Raw genomic sequence first — 22,678 nt, 5'->3', positions numbered from 1 at the left:
CACTGAATGCATCCGATGAAGTGAGCTGTAGCTCATGAATGCTGATGCTCAAATAAATTTGTTAGTCTCTAAGGTGCCACAAGTCCTCCTTTTCTTATTGTAGTGTAGATGTTTACAGAGTTAGGTCAATGTAAGGTGCCTTACGTGGCCCTAACTCCATAGTGTAGACCAGGCCTAAGGTTTTGCATTATAATGCACTCTGTGTCATGTACTTCCTCATCTGGAGACAGAAGGAGGTTTTTTGTGATGATACAGAATCTTGTCACTGTCATGGGCAACATATAGTATGGGTCTTGATGTATGGGCTCCTATAATTTATTTCCTTGCTTTTTATGGTTTGAGTTAGGGACATAGGAATATAGGACTGGAAGAAACCTTCTAGGCCATCAAGTCCAAGCACCTGCTACCACAGGCAATCCTGTCATACCATCCCATGGGTTGGCGGGGGAGGGTGTTTCCTCACACTTTCCCAACTTTATTCCCTTTTAAACCAAGTTTTGGTTTATACAATCTACAGCTATAATCTGGTAAAGAGCATGAATTCACAGGGAGCTTCAGCCCATTCAGCCAAGACAATGACAACGTTGACAATTTGTTTTTGTTCCAGTTCTTTGGTACAGGTGTACTGAGTGACCATGTGGCTTTTTAATACATAGTACATGGGTGGTGCATGGGACTAGGTATTGGCCAACTTTGTGGAATTTGAAGGTTTGTGAACCTCAAACTATTTTTGGGGTTTCCAAAAGTGATTTGACTTTTAAGTGGGTTTAAATTAAAGAAAAGAGAGTCCATTAATGTCAATATCAACATTCCATTCTTCTGGAAGTGATCTATTGGTTAACCAGCCTTGCGCACGCTCATCCAGTTTTATTACTGTATTCATGTGTTCTCAGATATGGACTGTTTATAGAATATGAATGACCAGGAAGTACTGAGAGTCCATTCTTGGATCAGAACTTCATTCTTCACGTGCTTTCCTTGAACACACTCTTACTGTGGATCCTTACCAGAAAATTCAAAGGAGCAAAATCAAATCTCATCCATATTTAAGGCTCAAACCATATGCCAAATGAATTTCAGAGGGTAGTCAATCTGCTTCATATTGTGCCCTTCCAAATGTCCTTTCTTCCATTTCTGTCTCTTTACTCTTAATCGTTGTGTCCTTGATGGATGTATTGGACCAAATCTGAAGTCACATCATGTTTTTGTGGTTGAATTTGCAATTTACTGTGTTTTGGGGGGTGGTTTTTTGTTTTGAGGTTGTTGTTTTTAACCCATCAAGACATGCAATTAATTTTCTCCTAATCTCTGTATTTCTCCCTTTGACCCGTGTTGAAATTCTGAAATGCCATTTATTAGAAATTCTGAAATTATGGGGATATAGCCAAAATAAGCATATGCTAATTTATTGTCAGACAACTTCTATTAGCAATAAGTATTTAACTCTGGTAAAATGTGTCTCGGGAACTGATACACCTTGGAGGTGGGAGCAGTGTAAGAACCTAAATACAATAGAAGATCTTAGATTCTGTTTGAGTTTAAGACTTCCTTTACACACCATATTATCTAAAGCAGATTGGAACCCCAGCCTGTTCCTTCATTATGAATTCTACTGAGAAGATATCCCACGTAAAATGCCCATTCATTGATACACAATATGAGAATGAGATATTACTGGTCTACCTTGTAATTTCATGAAATGTTGCTGATTAAAAACTAAGTGACAAAACACGGATTGTCTGTGTAGTTTATTGAAGGCACAATGGGAAATGGAAAACTTTTGACAATCAGCAACAGCTAAGGTAGCACCGCTAAAACTTTATACAAATACAACCAGGCATCATACTCAGAGATACTAGGCATCAAGAGCTCCCAGAGACTTCATTTGAAGGTGCTGGGTAGACCTTGGGGAGAAAAACTGTCAAAGAGAAAATTGGAAGAAAAATGCATTTTTCAGGACAGCAAAACTATACATGAATTTGGGTTGAATTTGGCAAATAGTCTCAGCTGGAAAAAAAACCGTTCAAGTTAAAATTTCCGAAAGAGTGCAATAATTCAGTTAGAAAAAATTGAAACGAACCGATTGGAAAGCGTCATTTCAATTCCACATTCGGTTTAGAGAATGTCAGTTCGATTCAACGTTTTGCCTAGAATACATAATTTCGACTGGACGTTCCAAACATTTAGTTTTGACCTGAACAAAATGCTTTCAGGTTTTTCAGTTCGGTGAGAAAAACCAAAACAAAACAAATTTGGTCTCAGTTCAAAATGAAATAATTGGTTTCTGATTATTCGCTTCAGCAACCAAACTGAAAAATCAATTTTTCAACCCAGTTCGAGTGCAGAAGGCTTCTGAAAATCAGGCCAGGGAAAGCACAGTCCCGTGCACAATCAAATAAGGATTACACGTCTTTAGTGACAAGCAAGCTAAATTAAACACCTGTTGTCTAACTGCAAACAAAAGTGTGCTTTGGACATTGAGACTTCTTTGATTAAAATTTGACATTTCCTTTTTGTAGAACACATCATTAACGGCTCTAGAAACTAAGTTCCCCATTTTACAGAGAGAGAAAAATTCTCTTCTCAGTACCCTCTGGGAACGTCAAATCACAGTTCTCCTTTCTGAATCACTTTGGAAGGTGCTGTAGGAAGAGTATGTTTCCATGTACAAATTGCATGATTCATAAAGCTGCCAGTTGCAAGAAAACCCAGAGAGAGGGCAACGCAATTAATAGGCCCATGAGAGGGTGGTTTAGCAGCATAGAAAATGCCTAAAGGCAGCGACTCACTGAAATACAAAGACATTATGAGCTGAAGGAAGTAATACTGCTGTGAACACCTGTTAACAAGGCTTCTAAGAAACAGACATTCAGAATGAGGAGACTACTGAAAATAGAACTTCCCTGAGACACCTCTCTTATCCTAATGAATGCTTATAGTCGGTCAGGGATTTTGCAATTTGTGTTGCTGTCAGCTGCCTGAGAATTCATATCATATCATTTTGGAAAGGGTGACTTTGTGCTTAAGTTTTGCACTGTGGTATTCCTGGCTGTGCTGCCTACAGATCCAGAGTTACATTCCTCTATGGAGCTATGCCGGTTTCTCTCACCACTTCACAACTTCCTGGAATTCCAGTGTTGCATGGCCCAGCTCCAGAGTTATCTACAGCTCCAGTGCTGGGTCCTCCAGCTGGAGAGCTGCCTAAATACTGGATGATAAATCCTCCGGTTTCAATGGTGCAAACTCCATTTCCAGGATATCCACTATTGGTGATGTACCTTCCTCCATCTGGGCAGCAGGCTACACCTCCAGAGACTTGTCCTGTGCCTACAGAGCTGGTTACGACTTTAGAACTGTAACCCCCACCTCCAGAGACGACTCCTCCAGGTGGACACCAATGCACACCTCCCGGGAGGTAGTGGCTACACCCAGAGCTCACCACACCTCTGGATATGCAACTGCCACTTCTGGAGCTGAACCCTCCAGGTGGACAAGAGTCTGCACCTTCAGGGATGTTTTGGCTACCTGCAACGCTGACTTCACTTCTGGGGCAGACTCCTAAACTTTTGGAGCTAAAACCCCCACCGAGGGAGCCGCATCTTCCATGCCCAGAGCTGTAGCCTCTACTTAAAGAGCTGTAACCACATCCACTTCCAACTCCAACCGCTGTACCATAGTCTCCAGCTATGTTGGAGGAGTTGGTGACCACAGCTGCAAGAAAACACAGGGGCAGTAAGTTGAGCAGAAAGCTGGCTTTCTCACAGAAAAAAACCAAAACTAGGAATAGCCCAATTGTGAATGCTCGGATTACTTACATACACTCACAGGCATCCCCAAACATATCCTGTTGGGGAAAGAAAAGAAAGATGAGTACTTCATCCCATCAACTAGCTCTACTTCTAGGAACTTGACGTTCATTTTTTTCTCACTTCAGCCTACCGACCAACCCACTCCATCCTTATGTGTTTCTCTCATCCCCTGCATTGCATCATGTCCAGGACAGGAGGCTCTCTCTTGTAAATACATTGTCTTGTGCGGTGGAGCTCTGGTAGCTGTTTGGATTTCCTTGGATTTCCTTCATCACTGAAAAGCCACTTAGAGATTGTTCCACAGTCGAGCTTTATGGTTTTTTGCACCCACCTGCTTTCTTCTCCTTCCAGCAGTTTCTTGTATGTAGTGATCTCGATATCCAGGGCCATCTTGACATTCAGGAGCTTCTGGTAATCACGCAGCATGCATGCCAGCTCATCCTTGGCCTTCTGGAGAGCGTTCTGCAGTTCCATGTGTTTACCTCGAGCATCTTTAAGAGCACAATCACCGCGCTGCTCAGCATCACAAATGGCTGTTTGCAGACAGGCAATCTGCCAAGGGAGAAAACGGAAGACATTACTGACGTGTCTTTACCAGAGCTCTGAGCCATCAGCCTCTGGATTCACTTCCCATGTTTCAGTTCCAATTCAGAAGAACGGACACATAGCTGAGGAAAGCCTAACATCTTGGAAGCTGTATACCTCGTTTCATGGCCTTCTTTCAAGATACTCCAAGTGTCCATAATAAGGTCTACCTGTTATAAGACAGATGACATTGCTTAGTAGTATGGCATAATTTTGGCATCTCCCTCAAAGGCATGAAGTATTGGCCGCTATCAAAGGCTAGATGCTGGGTTTGCTGGTGTATCCGCTATTCTATGGTATTCCCATAGGTCTCGTAATGGGGACACTCACCTCTTGAGCACCTCTTCGTGCCTGGGTATGGTACCACAGACCTTTTCTCACCCCTGGCAACCCCTTCAGGCTGCCAGCCAACCTTGGTGGGACTTCAGCAGCTTGGCCCTCTGGCTGAGTCACCGAGTCCAAATGAACTCCTTCCGGGGTGGGTATTACACAATCTATTTGCCCTTAGTAGCGCCTTCAGTCCTGTCTCTGTGTCCCTTTAAATACAGCCCTTTTTTGGGCTCCCAATTCAGTCCTGTCTCCTTTGTGGGGTTGATACCACTTTGCTTATGGCCAATAGGGGAACCTGGGCCTGCCCACTACTCTGGAGTCCCAACCAAGGACCCTATACACAGCAGCCATGTACGGCTTACCTCAATCCTTCACTTTCCCTGAGCCTCTTTCTATCAGCACTTTTATCTCCAGCCCTACCTCAGCGCCAATGTCCTCAGGTTCTTCGCCTCTGCAATCCCAACTACGTAAGTTCAGCCAGAGATAACCTCTGGCTAATTCCCCCGCTCCCTTGGCCAGAGAGCAGCCCCTGTTTTCACTCATCTAGTCCCAGCCTGGAACTGACCTGCTCAGACCCTGTAGCAACTTTTACCTGAGCCTGCTGGGCTCTGATTGGCTGAACGTCTCTTTTCTTTTTCCAAGAGAATGACTGGGGCTGCCTTGCAATTCCTCTCGCTGCATCTAGCGGGTGCTAAATTGTGGCAGAGGATGGAACCAAAACGGAAACCGAAGACAAGGAAGAAAGCGTCGTCTCTGAGGAGACCAGACTTGAGAAAGAAAAGGCTTGCTTGTTATGCCACTACTGCTCTCACTAATGCTCATCCTTAGAGTTATCCTCCCAAATTTTCAAAGGGCGGTAAGAAGAATTAATCTGGTTGAATAAGAAGGGACAGAACCCGATTCTCATTTGCACTCAGGCCCCAGCTCTGGCCGTGTAAAGGAGCCTTCAAAAGAAAGTAAATGTAATTTATACGCACTATATGGCCACTGGCAGAGTGGTGAAAGGAGCCTGAATGTGATTGAAAATAAAGTCCAAAATCACTTTCCCTTTTATTACACGTAATTTCTCTTTTTCCCATCACTACTACTTTCCTTGACAAGCGAAAGGTGATGACGATTCTCAAAATCCTTGAATTTGGCTAGACAGAAAGTCTACTCAATAAGTTGAAGAAGTGAAATTATGTCTTAAGGGCTGGATGCTTCAGTGTGGATCCTGTTTGCAGAGTTGTTGTATCCATATTCTATGAGGGTTGCCAGTTTTGGTTGGATTTATTCCTAGAGGTTTCATCACATGACATCATCTTTAATTGAAAATTAATCTTTAATTCCTGGATTCTCCAGGACAATCCTGAAGGGTTGGCAATCCTATCTTCTATAATACTTCGAATTGTGGTGGTGGTTTTTTTTTAAACAATTGGCCTCATTCATTCCAACCTAGCAACCATCTCAGATCAGTCTTGGTTCATGCCACAGACACAATGGCATCATTCAGAACCAGAGCATAATTCCCAGCCATACAGTATTCAAAGATAGCATCCATACTAATACACCTGGCATATTCATCGGAAAATCAAAACATCAAAATCACTCCTACCTGTTTCTTTATATGGTCAGTCTCACCCTGCAGCTTCTGGATCAGGCGGGTTAGCTCTGCAATCTCATGCTTGTTTCTCTCTAGATCCTCACAGAATCTGCCCCTTTTGTCCTGAAGCTCCTCGAACTGGTATCCAGAAACAAACTGATTGTTAATTGAACTTGCATCATACAATAGCCTGTATCGTACCTGTGTCATTTGCTACTCACCCTGGTTTGGTACAAAACATCAACTTCTTCTTTGCTCTTCTGAGCAATCTCTTTGTACCAGCCTTCAACGTTCTTGATTATGCAGTCCGTGTCCAAGTCTCTGCTGTTGTCCATTTTCACAACAACTGCGGTGTCGCAGAACCGGCCATCCATCTGAGCTCTCTCCTGCAATTGCATAAAGCCTTGGGTATCATTTAAAGCCCCCTCCCTTATCCATACTTCCAAGATGTTCACTCAAGGACAAAGGGTCTCTCTTCACTGGGCTAGTTCTGATCCTGCAACTAAAGACCAATGTAAAGGGCTTTGCCTGTGAGAAATACAGAAGCCTTTCCTCTTAGGAGTAGGGGCAGGCCAACCAGGTAGGTAGGATGTGTCCAATTTCTGCTGGATTTGGGGAGGAAAAGACAGGTCTCATTGTTCCCATGCATACTGGTTTGTCACCAGATAGATCCAGGGTGAAGATTCATGCATTATGATGTAACGTTATATAGGCTTCATAATTCCATGTTTAGGAGTGGATTAGTAAATGTTTCTTAGAGGCAATCAACTAGGTGGAGTTTCTAGCTTTGGAGTCCTTGCTGCCTATAGTAATTTGGACTCTATGCAACATGACGGTGATTTCAAGGAGAAGCATGGTACTGAATTTCCATGCAGGTGGAATGAGAAGAATCCTTACCTCATCAAACACACATCTCAGAAATTCCAGCTTCTGCTTCAACAAGATCATGTTCACCTCTAGCTCTTCCTTGTGCAGCAAGGCGCAGTCTGCCTCCTGAGGAAAAAAGGCCACAGGTATTCCAAAACACTGGGGAAACAGTATCAGAGACAAAGCCTGTTGTCTGTTTCCATCAGGCTTGTGGAACAGAATGTCTCGATTTGCCAGGCTTCCTCAAGGGGCTCCCGTGCCTCCAAGAGGAAAAGCAACCCACCTCAAAGTCAGTGAGGAGGAAAAGTCCTCTTCGTTACTTAGAACTTGGTGGAAAATCCAGTATTGACTACTGAAAGTTTAAATATGAACTCTAAATATTCAGTGTTTTTGTCTCGTTTTCTGAGATCAACCTACAATAGATCTAGCAAGGAAGAAAAATTAAGATGCCCCTCTTTAGATTATTGAAATATCAGTCATTAGTGGGCCTTTACTCTTCCATGCATCCATGCAAAATGGTTATAGCTATATTTACAGATCCACACTTTCTCTTTTAGCCACCTGAATTTCTCACCTTCTTGAGCACCACAAACTCAGTCTCTGCCGCTGTGCGCCTACTGATTTCCTCTTCATACCTGTGGGAAAAGAGAAGAGACAGCGGTGGGTCAGTTTTGTCAACTGCCATAACACACATGGGCAATATTTTTCTCTTTCAACTTGAAATCAACGTTGGGCCTATTTCACCAATCGCCAATTGGGGGTTGGACTAGATGACCTCCTGAGGTCCCTTCCAACCCTGATATTCTATGAATTGCAAATGCCATTTCAATCGATATCATTGTTGTTAGATATTTGGTGGCGTGTGTGTGTTCTCTCTGCATGCTGCACTGGCTCTGGCCAGATAACCCAAACAGCAGGCTTCGGATCAAACTGCTCAATAAGACCACAAGACTTGGTTTAGTAGCAAAGGTGCCCGGCCAGGTTTTATCATCAACAAAGCACAGTAACGGCACCTGGCAGACGGGCCGAAGATACTAAGACATGTATGCTTGTGACAATGGATGCAGTTCAGTCACTGGTGGGACTTTCCACTGCTCCGTAGGCTGGCCAAAGACCATATATTGGAGATATATTTTTAATACACGGATACAAACAAATTACAAATGACGTATCAGGGTGCCACCCGCTGATGTATTTGGGTGCCACTCACTGCCTTGTACATGTTGATTTGATGAAAACATTTTTATCCATTTTGCTGTTATCCTGACCTTGTCTTTAGGATGCGTCAGTGTGTTCCTGTTATCTGTGGGGAATGTGCTGGAATCGAGGTGTTCTGGTACCACCCTTCTGGGATATATATTTTTGCAATATCAGCCCTGTGCTTGCCAAATTCTGTGAGTAGGGCCTGCCTCTTGCTCACAACCTGACTTTGCTTCATATTGGCAAAGTTTTGGCCACTACTTTAGTTCAGGCCTCAGGCCTCATAACAGGCCTCTAATACAAGGGCTTAGGTCTCAGACTCTATTCCTATCACAACAGTTATACCAGCTAAAGACTGGAATAATTCAGTGGTGAATCAGGCCACATTTTTTTTTCATTTCCCACAGTAGCTAAAGGAGATCACAAGAAACAGAGCAAAGTGAGAAGAAAACAAATGATGGATAATCTCTTACTTGCATTTGAATTCATCCACAAGCTTCCTTGATGCAGACTCTTCACAGGCCAGTTGTTCCTTGTCACTTAACAAACCCTCAAGCTGCTTCCTCAGGCTGCAGATATAATTCTCAAAGCACTGCTCGAGATTTTTCCGGGGGGCTGGAGGGACAGACTGCTGCAAGAGGTTCCATTTGGTCTCCAGCACCTTGTTCTGCTGCTCCAGGTGTCGAACCTGTAAATCAAAAAATTCAGCAATTTTTTAAATCTCCAAAAGCTGCCACTGAAGAAATGAAAAAAGAAAGAAATTGGGACCTTCAGTTAAACTGTCCTCTTTGATTCAGGAACTATTATTGGAATTCCAGAGGCACGAACAGAATATTTGGCAACTAGAGGGCCAAAGGAAGCAGATCTTTGGAAAATGATACTTAATAGTAACTCCCTTCCTCCTCTGAGTAATCATAAATATGTATCAAAGTTGAATACATTTTAAGCTAACAAATACTGTATTCCATTCATCTTCATATTACATGTATCCCCATGGTTTTGAAATGCACAGGAATGATATTAATATCATTTTGTGTGTCATATATAAACATCAAAAGGCCAAGAAAATAAATTTAAGTCTAAAGCTCTATCTGTCTCCTCGTCCAGGTACTTGGAAGGAGAGTAATGCTGAATGTAAACTAAAGAGGATCAAAAACTAATTCGGTGTCATTGAACGGTGACTGCCCGGATAGTGCCCAGCAAATTGCAAATTAAGGAGGTGACAGTCTTTTCATAACCATGTCATTCCATTGACTTCACTACAATTATTCTTAAATTTATAAGTGTGAATGGAATCAAGGCCAGATGTTGCATTCCTTTCAATGAACGAAATAATGACTCCAAAAAAACGCTTTGTTTCCCATCCTCGGATGAGAACAATAGTGCCATTGTTTCCATTCCACTTAGCACAAACCATTCTCAATGGCAGCAGAACTTTAATGCAGACCTCATTGGAGAATGTGGAAACAACGGACTTGAAGGGTGACTGCAGATAACCATCACCCAGGCATGTTTGGTTTTTCATATTGTTTCTTTAATAGCTTTGTAGCTGTTGAGGCAAGAGGAACCACTGCGGTCATCTAATCTGACCTGACACAACCCAGGCCATAGAATTTTACCCAACAGTTCCTGCATCATAGAACCATAGAGGATCAGGGTTGGAAAAGACCTCTGGAGGTCATCTAGTCCAACCCCTTGCTCAAAGCAGGACCAATCCCCAACTAAATCATCCCAGCCAGGGCTTTGTCAAGCCTGACCTTAAAAACCTCTAAGGATGGAGATTGCACCACCTCCCTAGGGAACCCATTCCAGTGCTTCACCACCCTCCTAGTGAAATAGTGTTTCCTAATATCCAACCTAGAGCTCCCCCACTGCAACTTGAGACCACTGCTTCTTGTTCTGTCATCTGCCACCACTGAGAACAGCCGAGCTCCATCCTCTTTGGAACCCCCCTTCTTAACTTCTGATTGAGACAGAGTAGATCTTTTAGAAAGTCATCTAGCCTTGGTTTAAAGCCTTCAAGTGACGGAGACTTTCCAAAGAGTTAAGTACCGCAGTGGCTCTGTCTCGGGGCATGATCCAACTCCAGTTAAGTGAATTTGGGTGTCTTTCCACTGATTTCAGTAGGGATTTGACTGGGCCCCAACCCAAGGACAATCTGTTGCTCTTGTTCTGAAGGTCACAGTCTGAACGTGGGGAAATTTGGATCTGGATGTAGATCCAGATTAGAAATCTGCACCATGGGCCAACCTCTTTGTTTTATTGAAAGAAATATAGAAAACATCTATTCTCTCACCTTGTCAATGAAGCAGGCAAATTGGTTGTTCAGGGTCTTCATCTGCTCCCTCTCGTGTTCTCGTGCCTGATGTTCTTGTGGGTCAACTCCTACGCAGAGGGGCTTCAGGAGGGACTCATCGACGCTGACCCCTCGGATACCCTCCTTGCTGCAATCGGCATAACCTCCAAAAGTTCCATAGCCTCTGGGTCCGCAAAGACCTACCCTGCCGCTAAAACCTCCAGAGTTGCCATAACCAGCACTGCCCCAACCTGAGCTACCATAGCCATAACCCCCGTAGCATCCAGCACCACTAGGGCTGCCCCCAGCATCGACAATTCTTATGCTTCCACCCAGGTGGCAGACACTCCTGCTGCTGTAGCCACTAACTCCACGTCTTTCGACCGGTGGGCCAACGGAGGCCGTGCAGGTTCGATGTCCGTTTAGGCCACAGACGTCAGAAGCGGAACTGAAGCCCTTTCGTCCAACGGTGGAGCTTGCAAAAAACGTCTGTCTGTTCATGGTGGCGTATTTGAAGTGGGAATAAGGGAGCTGCGGTGTGTGACAGCAGCAAAAAGTGAAGAAGAAAGGACTCCTCTGATGTGACACCTTGACATTACCCCTTATATATGCTAGCGAAGCTGGGCTTGGCTGGATCAGAAAATTAATTCCGAGTTTTCAAGGGTTTGGTTTGCCTAGCAGCAGGTGCTTTGCTACTTGCAATGGTTCATAGTAAACATTAACCACTTATGAAATAATAATGCATTTAAAATGCTTTGTTTGCAAGCTTTGCTCAGAAGATATTCTTGTTTAAAGTATTCTCAGTTTATACTAATTATAGCTTAGCGGATGTATTCATGAGAGTCTTCATAGTTTGTTTGCAATTGTGGTTTTTATTCTTCTGTCCCTTGGGTTTTATAATGTGACAATACATTCTGCAGATTTGCCTTTTACGGATATAGTTTCAAGATCTGTCCTTTTTCCTCCCACCAGTGTGCTGGGCTCATGTTTGGTGAATTTTTTCAGTCAAACAGTAAACTTGCCAGAAACTGCATTTTCAGGGTGACCAAAGCTATTTACGAAATCACGTCAAATGCAGCAAATAGCTTTGTCGGGGGGGGGGGGGGGGGGGGTAGAAAAAAAGTCAAAATTTATAGCATTTGCTAGAGCCTACTAAGTTTATCCAACAGATCCTCAGTTGGATCCATTTGATATGCCTGCACCTTGACCCCCATTATATAAGAGTTTTTATATCCACTCAAATAAAATCATAATTTCTTTAGGTTTGGTTGGGAATATGTACAAGTAACAAAAACAGACCACAGAGGAATCTCAGTCAAACCATCATGTTCATTGCATTTCTACGCCCCATCTAGCTAATGAAGAGAGCGTTCCTGTCTTTTAGCTCTTGTGGTGAAGTTAATTAATAAGTAAATGCTCTTCAAAAAAGGTTGTTTGGCTGTGCAATCCCAGCCAATCCTAAATAGATGAACATGTCACCAATACCTTGAAAGGAGAAAATTCAGACACTTTCATTTTTTGCATGGCTTTGGGGAACTCACTGCAGAAGACTTTCGGTGTTGAAACTAGACTGGGAGCAGGATGTGGACAGGGTTCCTCCCTTGTTTTTGAAGAAGCGTCATCTGGCTTGCAATTTTAACAAGCTCTGTATCATCTTGTCTCTAAATGAAGAACAGCAAAGTTCCCTTCGGGCCATCATTCTCCCACTTGATCTTGGCAGGGACCTGTGCTGCATTATCACAAGAAATCTGTCCTTTCTCCTTTGGCACTTTGATCACTGAGCATTCAGAGAGGTAAAGTGGCAAGCACTTCAGACTCCTCTCTCGTGTTAATATGTCGCCGTACAGCTTGTTTATTAAGATTTTGGTCAGATACAAATGCCCAGCACCAAAACGCACCCAGGCAAACATTGAAAAACCACAGGAACATAGGAGAGGCAACCAAGGAGCAATTTGGTGTAAGAGCAACATTTCTTCCACTCCCCAACACGTCATTTAATCACCAGCTAAATGACCAACGCAACTTAAACCACCTCTGCACTTTCTCCACTGCCTTGGGCCTCCCTCAGTGCCTGCTCAGACTGATGGGCTTTCAAGGCAGAAGGTCAAACAACTGTGGCTATTTCAGACCACAGTGGGCATGCCAAAAGAAAAGAGCTGTTTCACGGAACACCCTGCCAGCTGCTTTCACCCCTTTATAACAAAGGGGGACAAGGTCAAGGGGGACTCAGCTTATCCCAACTGTGACACTATGACATGTGGAGAGCAGTGGTGTTTTAAATATTCAGGTTTCAAACTTGTTCAACATGCTAAACCTTTGCGGAGACATTTTCCAAGAGATGCTGGGGATCTTACACCCGTGTAACACACAAAGACAATGTGAAACCGTCCTTAAAATATTCACTCCTTTGGTCCTGAATCCTCCAAAGGGGGGTTAAGTGGGACTTAACTACTGCACAAGTCTTCTGACTGAGTTGCCTGTAACAGGAGAGCTTCTCAAAGCTCTCCGTGGTTCATTATTTCTCAAAGGATTCATTGTTTCAACTTATAACAGGGGACTGGACTCAATGATCCAGTGTCTTCCAGTCCTATGTTCGCTCTTTGTTTTCACATTGCTTGAATCTCAACTTCTGAGCACAAAATTAGTGATACCCAGTGTAAAGCCTGCACACGCACACACACACTGCGATTAAACAAGCAAAGTAGGTCTAGGTTGGAGATTAGGAAACACTATTTCACTAGGATGGTGGTGAAGCACTGGAATGGGTTACCTAGGGAGGCGGTGAAATCTCCATCCTTAGAGGTTTTTAAGGCCCAGCTTGACAAAGCCCTGGCTGGGATGATTTAGTTGGCGTTGGTCCTGCTTTGAGCAGGGGATTGGACTAGATGACCTCCTGAGGTCTCTTCCATCCCTAATCTTCTGTGATTCTATGATGTGTACATGATGTACCAGTGCATAGTAATTAACGTGTAAATGTGATGCTGTAGCAAAGTACAAGCATACTTTGATCTTCCTCAAGAGGCTGTTCTTCCCCCTCCAGAACTACAGTGGTAATAAATGTGTGGTTTAATGGGACTCCCAAATACTGGGTTAAGAGATATATCCATGGCTGTAAAAGTGCATATAAATCAAAGCCTGAATAAAACAAACACTAGTGACCACATCTAGGTCTTGGTTACACCCATCTGAATCTGGAATAATAGTTCTAAACATGATCTACAAAGGCAGGCCAGAGAGAGAGAGAGAATGCTGGTGCCCCAGTAGAACTGATTCTCTAGATGAAGAGTATTCTTAAATTTCTGCAGTGTGATAGGAGGAATGGAGGAGATGGTATGATGGGATAACATGATTTTGGCAATTAATTGATCTTTAAATATTCATGGTAAATAGGCCCAATGGCCTGTGATGGGATGTTAGATGGGGTGGGATCTGAGTTACTACAGAAAATTCTTTTCTGGGTATCCAGCTGGTGAATCTTGCCCATATGCTCAGGGTTTAGCTGATTGCCATATCTGGGGTCGGGAAGGAATTTTCCTCCAGGGCAGATTGGAAAAAGCCTTAGAGGTTTTTCACCTTCCTCTGTAGCATGGGGCACGGGTCACTTGCTGGAGGATTCTCTGCTCCTTGGAGTCTTTAAACCACGATTTGAGGACTTCAGTAGCTCAGACATAGGTGAGAGGTCTTTCGCAGGAGTGGGTGGGTGAGATTCTGTGGCCTGCGTTGCGCAGGAGGTCAGACTAGATGAGCATAATGGTCCCTTCTGATCTTAATATCTATGAATCTATGAATGCTAAATTGTAATCTCAAAATTGATTCACTGTGAATCGTTCACAGCCTGATTTACTGTTTACCCCGCCCCCACCGCCTTCTATTTGCAGTTTAGGACTATCTGAGTTCTGAAGTATGGTTAGAGGTTCAGTACTGCCAGAACTGTATCCATTCTTATGCTAGCCCTGTCCCCGAGCACTATAATCCACTGCTCACCTGATCACTGTCTCCAGGGTTTCCTGATCTCGTTTACACAGGTTTTACAACACACTAACTCCATTGGCATAACTACCAAAACACTCTGGTCATGGGTGGCACGTGACCCGCAGGCTGGGGGAGGCTAAGCTCCCCAACTCCGAAGTGCCAGGAGGGCGGGCGGTGCGGCCCCAGCCTGAGCCGGGGACACTGCACAGGGGGTGTTAAGACTGATTCCCCATTCTGGCACTTCAAGTGCAGGTGGTGGGGGCCCACGAGGATTTTAAAAATTAATACTGGCCACTCCAGGCTTGTATTAAACTCCCAAGGTCACAGCTTCACTCTGACCTTGGATGTGTAGATGCTGCCACAACCCAAATGCAAAACCCCTTGGAACCCAGGAAGGCACACTTGGAAATTCCTTCCTGTGGGAGTGCCCTCAAGTCCTTTCACCCCCTGCCCACTCCAGGGAAGAGCTGAGAAAGGAAAACAAAGAAATCAGCTGTTATCACCAGCTAATTAAAAAACATGGCACAAACCTCTTAAGACACAAACATTCAAATCCTGCTCTTAAAAAAAAAGTAAATTTTATTAAAAACAAAAAGAAAGAAAATGCATCTGAAAACTCAGGCTATTGCTAGATTTCTTTAAAAGAGTAATTCCAAAAATTAAGCACCCAAAATAGTTTTCAGGGGGTTCAGCTTAAAGGTTACAAGCAACAAAAGCCTCTGGGGTTAAGCACAGAGGGGTCCACAAGCCAATAAGAAATAAACAGAAATAAACCTAATGCATCTTTCTAAACATTCCTGATCTACTTACATATCTGGGTTGTTAAATAAGTAGTTCTAGATATGATCTGAGGATTTTCCTATCTGGCCTTCAGCTTCTTACAGCTTAACTGCTGCCCTGTTCCCCCCTTTCCCAGAGGACAACAACAGCACACAAAGGGAAAGCTCCCCCCCCCCGCCCCCCAGTTTTAAAAAGTTCTAGCCTTTCCATTGGCTTTTTTGGTCAGGTGCCCACACCCTTTCTTTACCTGTGGACTTTTTTAACCCTTTACAGGTAAAGCAAGCATAGAACAGCCACCAGGAAGGACTTTACAGCTAACTGGTTGTCTGGGTGTCCATAAAAGGGAGCTACCCCCCACCCCTTCATTTATCACAGGGGGACTGGAGCTGCGCACTGGAAGGAGGGAGGCTGGGGGCGGAGCCTGGGTGGGGCCATGCCAAGCTATCTGGGGAGGTACAGCCTCCCCCAGCCTACGGTACCCGCCGCCCATGTCACTGGTGTACACAAGCTCAGACTCACTGATTAATGGTGGCTGTTGGGAAGGCATTAAAGCTGGTTGGGAAATGAAATCACACACCAAAAAAGTCAAAATGACATTGCATCTTCAGTTTCTGGTGCAGAGTGTTTAGTGTGTGACACTAAACTGGGAGGAGTGGTAGATATGCTGGAGGGTAGGGATAGGATACAGAGGGACCTAGACAAATTGGAGGATTGGGCCAAAAGAAATCTGATGAGGTTCAACAAGGACAAGTGCAGAGTCCTGCACTTAGGACGGAAGAATCCAATGCACCGCTACAGACTAGGGACTGAATGGCTCGGCAGCAGTTCTGCAGGAAAGGACCTAGGGGTGACAGTGGACGAGAAGCTGGATATGAGTCAACAGTGTGCCCTTGTTGCCAAGAAGGCCAATGGCATTTTGGGATGTATAAGTAGGGGCATTGCCAGCAGATCGAGGGACGTGATCGTACCCCTCTATTTGACATTGGTGAGGCCTCATCTGGAGTACTGTGTCCAGTTTTGGGCCCCATACTACAAGAAGGATGTGGAAAAATTGGAAAGAGTCCAGCGGAGGGCAACAAAAATGATTAGGGGACTGGAACACATGACTTATGAGGAGAGGCTGAGGGAACTGGGGATGTTTAGTCTTCAGAAGAGAAGAATGAGGGGGGATTTGATAGCTGCTTTCAACTACCTGAAAGGGGGTTCCAAAGAGGATGGCTCTAGACTGTTCTCAGTGGTAGCAGATGACAGAACAAGGAGTAATGGTCTCAAGTTGCAGTGGGGGAGATTTAGGTTGGATATTAGGAAAAGCTTTTTCACTAGGAGGGTGGTGAAACACTGGAATGCGTTACCTAGGGAGGTGGTGGAATCTCCTTCCCTGGAAGTTTTTAAGGTCAGGCTTGACAAAGCCCTGGCTGGGATGATTTAGTTGGTGTTGGTCCTGCTTTGAGCAGGGGGTTGGACTAGATGACCTCCTGAGGTCCCTTCCAACCCTGATATTCTATGATTCAAATGGCAAAGTCCACATTCTCCCTTTTGCTGGGATTGCAGGACATAACTGGACACCTAAACTTACTTTTGATGTTATTTTTGTATTTTGAGGATTTCCTGATGATTTATTGGTGTGACCTCTAGCTGAATTCTAAGATATTGACCTTCAGGGGGACTAATCAAATCTTTAAAGTTAAGTACACGCTTAACTGTCCTGTTGAATCACAGCCCAGAGATGAAAGAAACCACAAACTCTTCCACTGCTATTCCACTGTTGTGTAGCAGGTGGCAGCACCTTCTCCACTGTACGGCAACATGGTCAATTCTCAACTGAGACACACGTACACCTCCAGATGAGCATACTGTGATTGCTTCATTGCTCTTTCCAATTATATACCCAGTTTCGTTCCTTATATGGTTTTCTTTGTTAAGGACGGAGCTTGCTTTTCTACTGCTTACAGGTGAGGTAAGAGTAGAGTTGTTTACCCTTATCATGGAAAGAGGTCTTCCATATTTCGAAAATCAACATCTAACTATGCTGGAGACTGCTATTATAGTTAATGTTGAAATGTCATTACTCTGGAAGTAGTTTCCTGGTTAACTACCATGTAAGTAGATCTCCAGTTGTATCACTGTGTTCATACACTATCTGGTACAAAACACTTACGACCTGGTTCTCCTTTACACTTAAGGCATGTCAACACTGCAGTCAGGTGGCATGAACGAAAAAGTTTGGGGACCACTGTCTTAAAGAGAGATCTCCTTATTAGGCACATGGGTTACACAGACAGCTCAGTAGGTGAATGCTACCTTAGTGTGCGTGCAGCTCAGGCATGAAAATTTCAACAGGAGCCCATGACCCAGGCAGACCAAGACATAAAGTTTAGGTGTAGAATCACCATGGCCAGAATGAAAAACATGTCCCCGCCCACTGACAGCAATTCACATTGCAATATCCATTCCTGATCATAACCATTCCATAGAAAACCAGACATGCCACATGGAAGTTATATTATCAGTAATCCCCTCCATCTCAGAGCAGCTTTGCCAGCAAGATTTTAAAACAGAGATCCTTGTAACTTTTGGTTTATTTAGTGGGTCTCTAGCTGTCTTTAGGTATCTTGTCATGTTATTTATCAACCCCCTTTTGCTAAATGTGTTACTCTTCTCTCTGATTAAACGTATGCTGTCTACGTCATGGGTTGTATTTGGCTCTGAATTCTCTCTTTTCCTATTGTACCTTGGGAAATGTTTCAGGAAATGACGTAATGAGCTCTCTGGGCCTGATTCTCCTCTCACTTTCACCAATGTCAATCAGAAATAATTCTGCAAATCAATGGAATTATACCTCCGTGAAACTGGTGTAATGGGCATCAGAGTTGGCCTTGTAGGAATTGAATTTCTAGAACCTTTTTTAGTTGTCTTTGATCAGTTTAGACAGTCATCCCCTAACGAGGAATGTGAGTCAGAAAAATTGTCAAAATCCATTTCACTCTATGTAATCAGCAGTGAGTATTTACTGTTGCTTGTGTGCAGCAAAGTATTCTGACTGTGTTCTCGGTGTGTTCTGTGTGGCAAAGTCTGTGCTCTTTATACATAAAATGTACCACAATTCCCTGTGCTTTGATGTTTGTCTAAAGCTCTAAACTTTCTTCTGTACCTCCAGTAGAATGCACGAAGAATGAATGTGTTGTCACTGAGTTTGGAACATTTCACATGAGCACAAGAATCTCTCATTCCCAGATTATGTAACCATGCGTGAGTTGTCTACATAGCGTTCAGATCAATCTGCTCATTAGAGATTATGAAGTAACAAGCCAAGATTTCAATCCTGTTCAGAGAACATGACATGAGTCAGATCCTAGGCTCCAGTGCAAATTGGTGTTGCTCCAGTGAAGTCAGTTGAGGCACACTGATTCCAGCCAAGGATCTTGCTCATTGTATTTAATCGAAGTTTTAAGACTTACAAAGAGTCTAGTCTCTTTAGGTTTGTATGCTACATCCATCAGGATGGTAGGAGAGTGCCTGAGGCCCACTGTTATATGAGTTAAAAGTTGACTGCAACTAGGGTTATTCTGAAAATAAATTGGAAATAGAATATCAAAGATGGAAGGGACCTCAGGAGGTCACCTAGTCCAACCTGCTGCTCAAAGCACCGATCCCCAATTTTTGCCCTAGATCCCTAAATGGCCCCCCTCAAGGTTTGAACTCACAACCCTGGGTTTAGTAGGCCAATACTCAAACCACTGAGCTATCCTTCCCTGCAAAAGCTTGTGTCCAAATATGATTGGTTGGTTATGTCACTTGGAAATCCTGTGCGCACTGATTCAGAATCTCAAGTCAGATCAAAGGAAGAGCTCCAGGGTGTGGGAGTAACTTTATTTTGTGCTTGAACGGATAAAAACAAATTGGCAGCACCACAGAGAGCTGAAGTGGCTTGAGATTAAGTTGATAAGAACTAACTTGAGCAGCAGAGAAATACATCAAATCATATAGAACCTAGGAGATGGTTTAAGTAGGTGAAGAATATTTTTCAAGAAGGAAGAAGGGATACTTGACTCAGAAGGAAGATCTCCTTAAAGTCTGGAATATGAAGCACGTCATTACTAGCTGTCTTCTGGACTACATTTATGGTGCATAAGAACATATGAACATAACGGCCATACTGGGTCAGACCAAAAGTCCATCTAGCCCAGTATCCTGTCTTCCGAGAGTGGCCAATGCCAGGTGCCCCCAAGGGAATGAACAGAACAGGTCATCGTCAAGTGATCCATCCCCTGTTGCCCATTCCCAGCACCCTCCAGCCCCACCCCCAGCTGCAGCTCCAGTCCCAGCCTCGACTCTGGCTCCAGCCCCCGGCTCCAGCAGGGGCCTAGACTGGTAGTCTCTCTACTTTTTGACACGCTGGGATGAGCAGTAAAATAATGAACAATGCTAGTATTTCAAGTTTCACAGGTGGTGTCTGCGTAAGCACCTGTTGTAATTAACAAGGCCGTTCACACCTCTGAGTTGTTGTTTCAGGCTCTCTGCAAATATAAACTGGCATCACAACATCGGTTAAAACTCAGGGCTTGTCTTCACATACAGTGCTGCCCCAGGTCCAGCTGTGCCGCTGTAACTCTTTAGTGACGACGCTACTAAGCCAAGGGGAGGGCTTTGCCTATTGGTGTCATTAATCCACCTCCCCAAGGGCTGGCAGCTGTGTCAATGAGAGAAGCTCTCCCGCCAGCCTAGTGCTGCCCATGCTGGGGGTGAGGTCAGTCTAACTACATCACTCCAAGGGTGGATTTTTCACATCCCAGAGCAACGTATTTATACCTATGCCTGGCCTCCGATATGTTTTTAAAGCAAACCTTGAAAACTTTTTATTTTAAATGAAACCACACACTTTGGAGAAAAATTCAGAGGCTGGTGTGCATCCTTGCCCCCAGTTCCCTCCACTCTGGGCAATCATCCATGCCTCTCCTCACGACATAGGGACCATTGCAGAATTAACTTGAGTTATCTACATGCAAGAAAAGGAGGACTTTTGGCACCTTAGAGACTAACAAATTTATTTGAGCATAAGCTTTTGTGAGCTTATGCTCAAATAAATTTGTTAGTCTCTAAGGCGCCACAAGTCCTCCTTTTCTTTTTGCGGATACAGACTAACATGGCTGCTACTCTGAAATCTACATTCAAGTTCCTCCTCTCTCATTAGCCTCGTTGGGGGTGAGAGCAGCTACGCTGTGAAATACGACTCAAGCTGCTGTATCCACATGGATGTTGCACTCTTTTGTGTGTGGCACTATCCTTTTGCCCCTGGAAATCTTAAACTACATTTTTAGAGCAGCGCAGTTTCCTGAATGGAGATCTTGCAATATTCTTCTGTCTGTTTCTCCTCATTATTATACTAATGCCATCCCCGTCGTGTGTTCACAGAGATCATTTCCCCCACATCCAACTCTGGTACGATGCACCCACCTGTTCTCTTCTCCCTCCAGCAGCGTCTTGTATATGGCGATCTTAATATCCAGGGCCAGCTGGACATGCCGCAGCTCCTGGTAATCACGCAGCATACTTGCCAGCTCATCCTTGGCCTGCTGTAGGGCATGCTGCAGTTCAACATATTTCTCCTGGCCATCTTTAAGGGCACAGTCACCCTGTTGCTCAGCATCACAAATGGCTGATTGCAGACTGGCAACCTGTCACGGGAGAAAACCGAATGCGTCACTTTCTTTTTCTCTGTACCTTTATCTAGCTTCTTAGCAATAAGAAATAAAAAATTCTCCGAAAGCCCCAAACTAAGAAATATGGACTCAGCCTAAACAAAAACAAAACAAAACCCATGTCTCCTCCCAGGTCATTAACTAACTCTCTGGTATTATGGGGATGGTGGTTGCCCTTCCATAGTTTAAGGCGGAGATTAGGGGTTTTTTTCCCCCCGCAAAGAGGCTTCAGGCCTTGTCTACATGTACAGCACTGAAGCGGCACAACTGCCCTGAGAGAGCTTCTCCAGTCGGCGTGTCTACACCTAGGGTTAGGTCAGTATTACTCACATCTGTGTAACTAACTACAGCACTCCGGGGTGGGGTTTTCCACAACCCTGCGTGATGTCGGTAGACTGATGTAAGTTTGTAATGTACACAGGGGTGAAAGTAAGGCAGTCTACAGTCAACTGGTAAAAAGTGGCCCCCAGTACCGGACTGTACCCAGGTGACTTTAAAGCACCGCCGCGGCAAAGAACCCTGCTTAAAGCACTGCCATGGCAACACTTTAACGTCGTTGCCCCTTCCTCCCCACTGCCGAAGTGGAGGGCAAAAGGAGCAGCTGCCCCGGGGCTGGCAATTTAAAAGGGCCCAGGGCAGCACGGGCTAGGCAGCGTGGAAAGGTTGGCTGGGGGACGCTGACCCCCCCAGGCCCGCCCCTTCCACCTGTGGCCCTGCCCCCTTCTGGGGGTCGGAGCTGGCCCCCATACCGGTAAGTCTTTGGCGTTACTTTCATCCCTGAGCGTACACTTGGCCATAGCCTCCTGGTGATTATAGGTGGTGTTGGTAGCAACACCTAGGGTTAAGCTTGCTTAACACTTCGCCTTATAAGAAAAATGAAGGATTCAGGGAGTCCTCCCAAATCACTTAGGGTTTGTCTACACAGCAACACAGTCTGGACTAAGGGGATGCAAGTTGTAGAGCACTCTAATGAGTTGCACAGTGAGTTGCTCTGTGTAGATCCGGCTAAGGAGCTGTGCAGACAAGTTCTTACTCTATGAAAGCAGAATTATAAATGGATCATAGTTCTGGGATACTGTGTGTTTAACTTTTCTCAAAAGCTTAATGTGTTATTCACTGCCAGAGGTTTGTTGGACCAGTTATTTCATCTCCTATGGTTAATCCAATGGCCTGATGTCCATTGGCCACTGTCGGAAGACAGGATACTGGGATAGACGGACCTTGGGTCTGACCCAGTGTGGCTGTTCATATGCTAGGCTGCCGATAACTCTTCAAAGAATGTTAGCAGGATTTTTTTTTTTTTGGTCCCTTAGGCAATTAACTTTGAAAAGGAAAACTATCTGGTCAGATTTAGTGAAGCCACAGATATGGAACCACCGTGACATTCAAAAGAAGAGAGCATGGTTCAGTCATATCGCTTCTGATTTCAATGCTATATACACAAAATAAATCCAGTCACTGGGGGTGGGGAGGAGGGAGGCGCCAAATGGTCTGTCGTACCGGTTTCTTCACATTTTCAGAGTCACTTTGCAATCTCTGGATCAGCCGTCTCAGCTCT

At 44.3% G+C, this 22,678-nt stretch overlaps 1 protein-coding gene across 1 annotated transcript; it reads right to left on the bottom strand.

The window, feature by feature from the left end:
- Positions 1-3,807: 3,807 nt before the first annotated feature.
- LOC140901042 (keratin, type II cytoskeletal 5-like) lies at positions 3,808-11,170 on the bottom strand. The gene is made up of 8 exons (XM_073319210.1): positions 10,670-11,170; positions 8,847-9,061; positions 7,748-7,808; positions 7,204-7,299; positions 6,528-6,692; positions 6,319-6,444; positions 4,141-4,361; positions 3,808-3,844 (listed from the first exon to the last, which is right to left on the bottom strand). Exons 1-8 carry the CDS (start codon positions 11,168-11,170, stop codon positions 3,808-3,810), a joined length of 1,422 nt encoding a protein of 473 aa, XP_073175311.1.
- Positions 11,171-22,678: the final 11,508 nt, after the last annotated feature.

The sequence above is a fragment of the Lepidochelys kempii genome, chromosome 20 (assembly GCF_965140285.1).
Source record: "Lepidochelys kempii isolate rLepKem1 chromosome 20, rLepKem1.hap1, whole genome shotgun sequence".
In the NCBI taxonomy this organism is placed as follows: Eukaryota; Metazoa; Chordata; order Testudines; family Cheloniidae; genus Lepidochelys; species Lepidochelys kempii.
This window is presented reverse-complemented; position numbering and strand designations above follow the sequence as displayed.

Bases quoted from the DNA above. Each gene is read 5' to 3' on its own strand.
- LOC140901042 (XM_073319210.1), bottom strand. From the start codon at position 11,170: ATGAACAGACAGACGTTTTTTGCAAGCTCCACCGTTGGACGAAAGGGC. The intron at 7,809-8,846 runs GTAAGAGATTAT...CTTTTCCCACAG, and splicing joins GTGGATGAATTCAAATGCAA to GTATGAAGAGGAAATCAGTA. The intron at 3,845-4,140 runs GTGGGTGCAAAA...TTTCCCCAACAG, and splicing joins CTGGAAGGAGAAGAAAGCAG to GATATGTTTGGGGATGCCTG.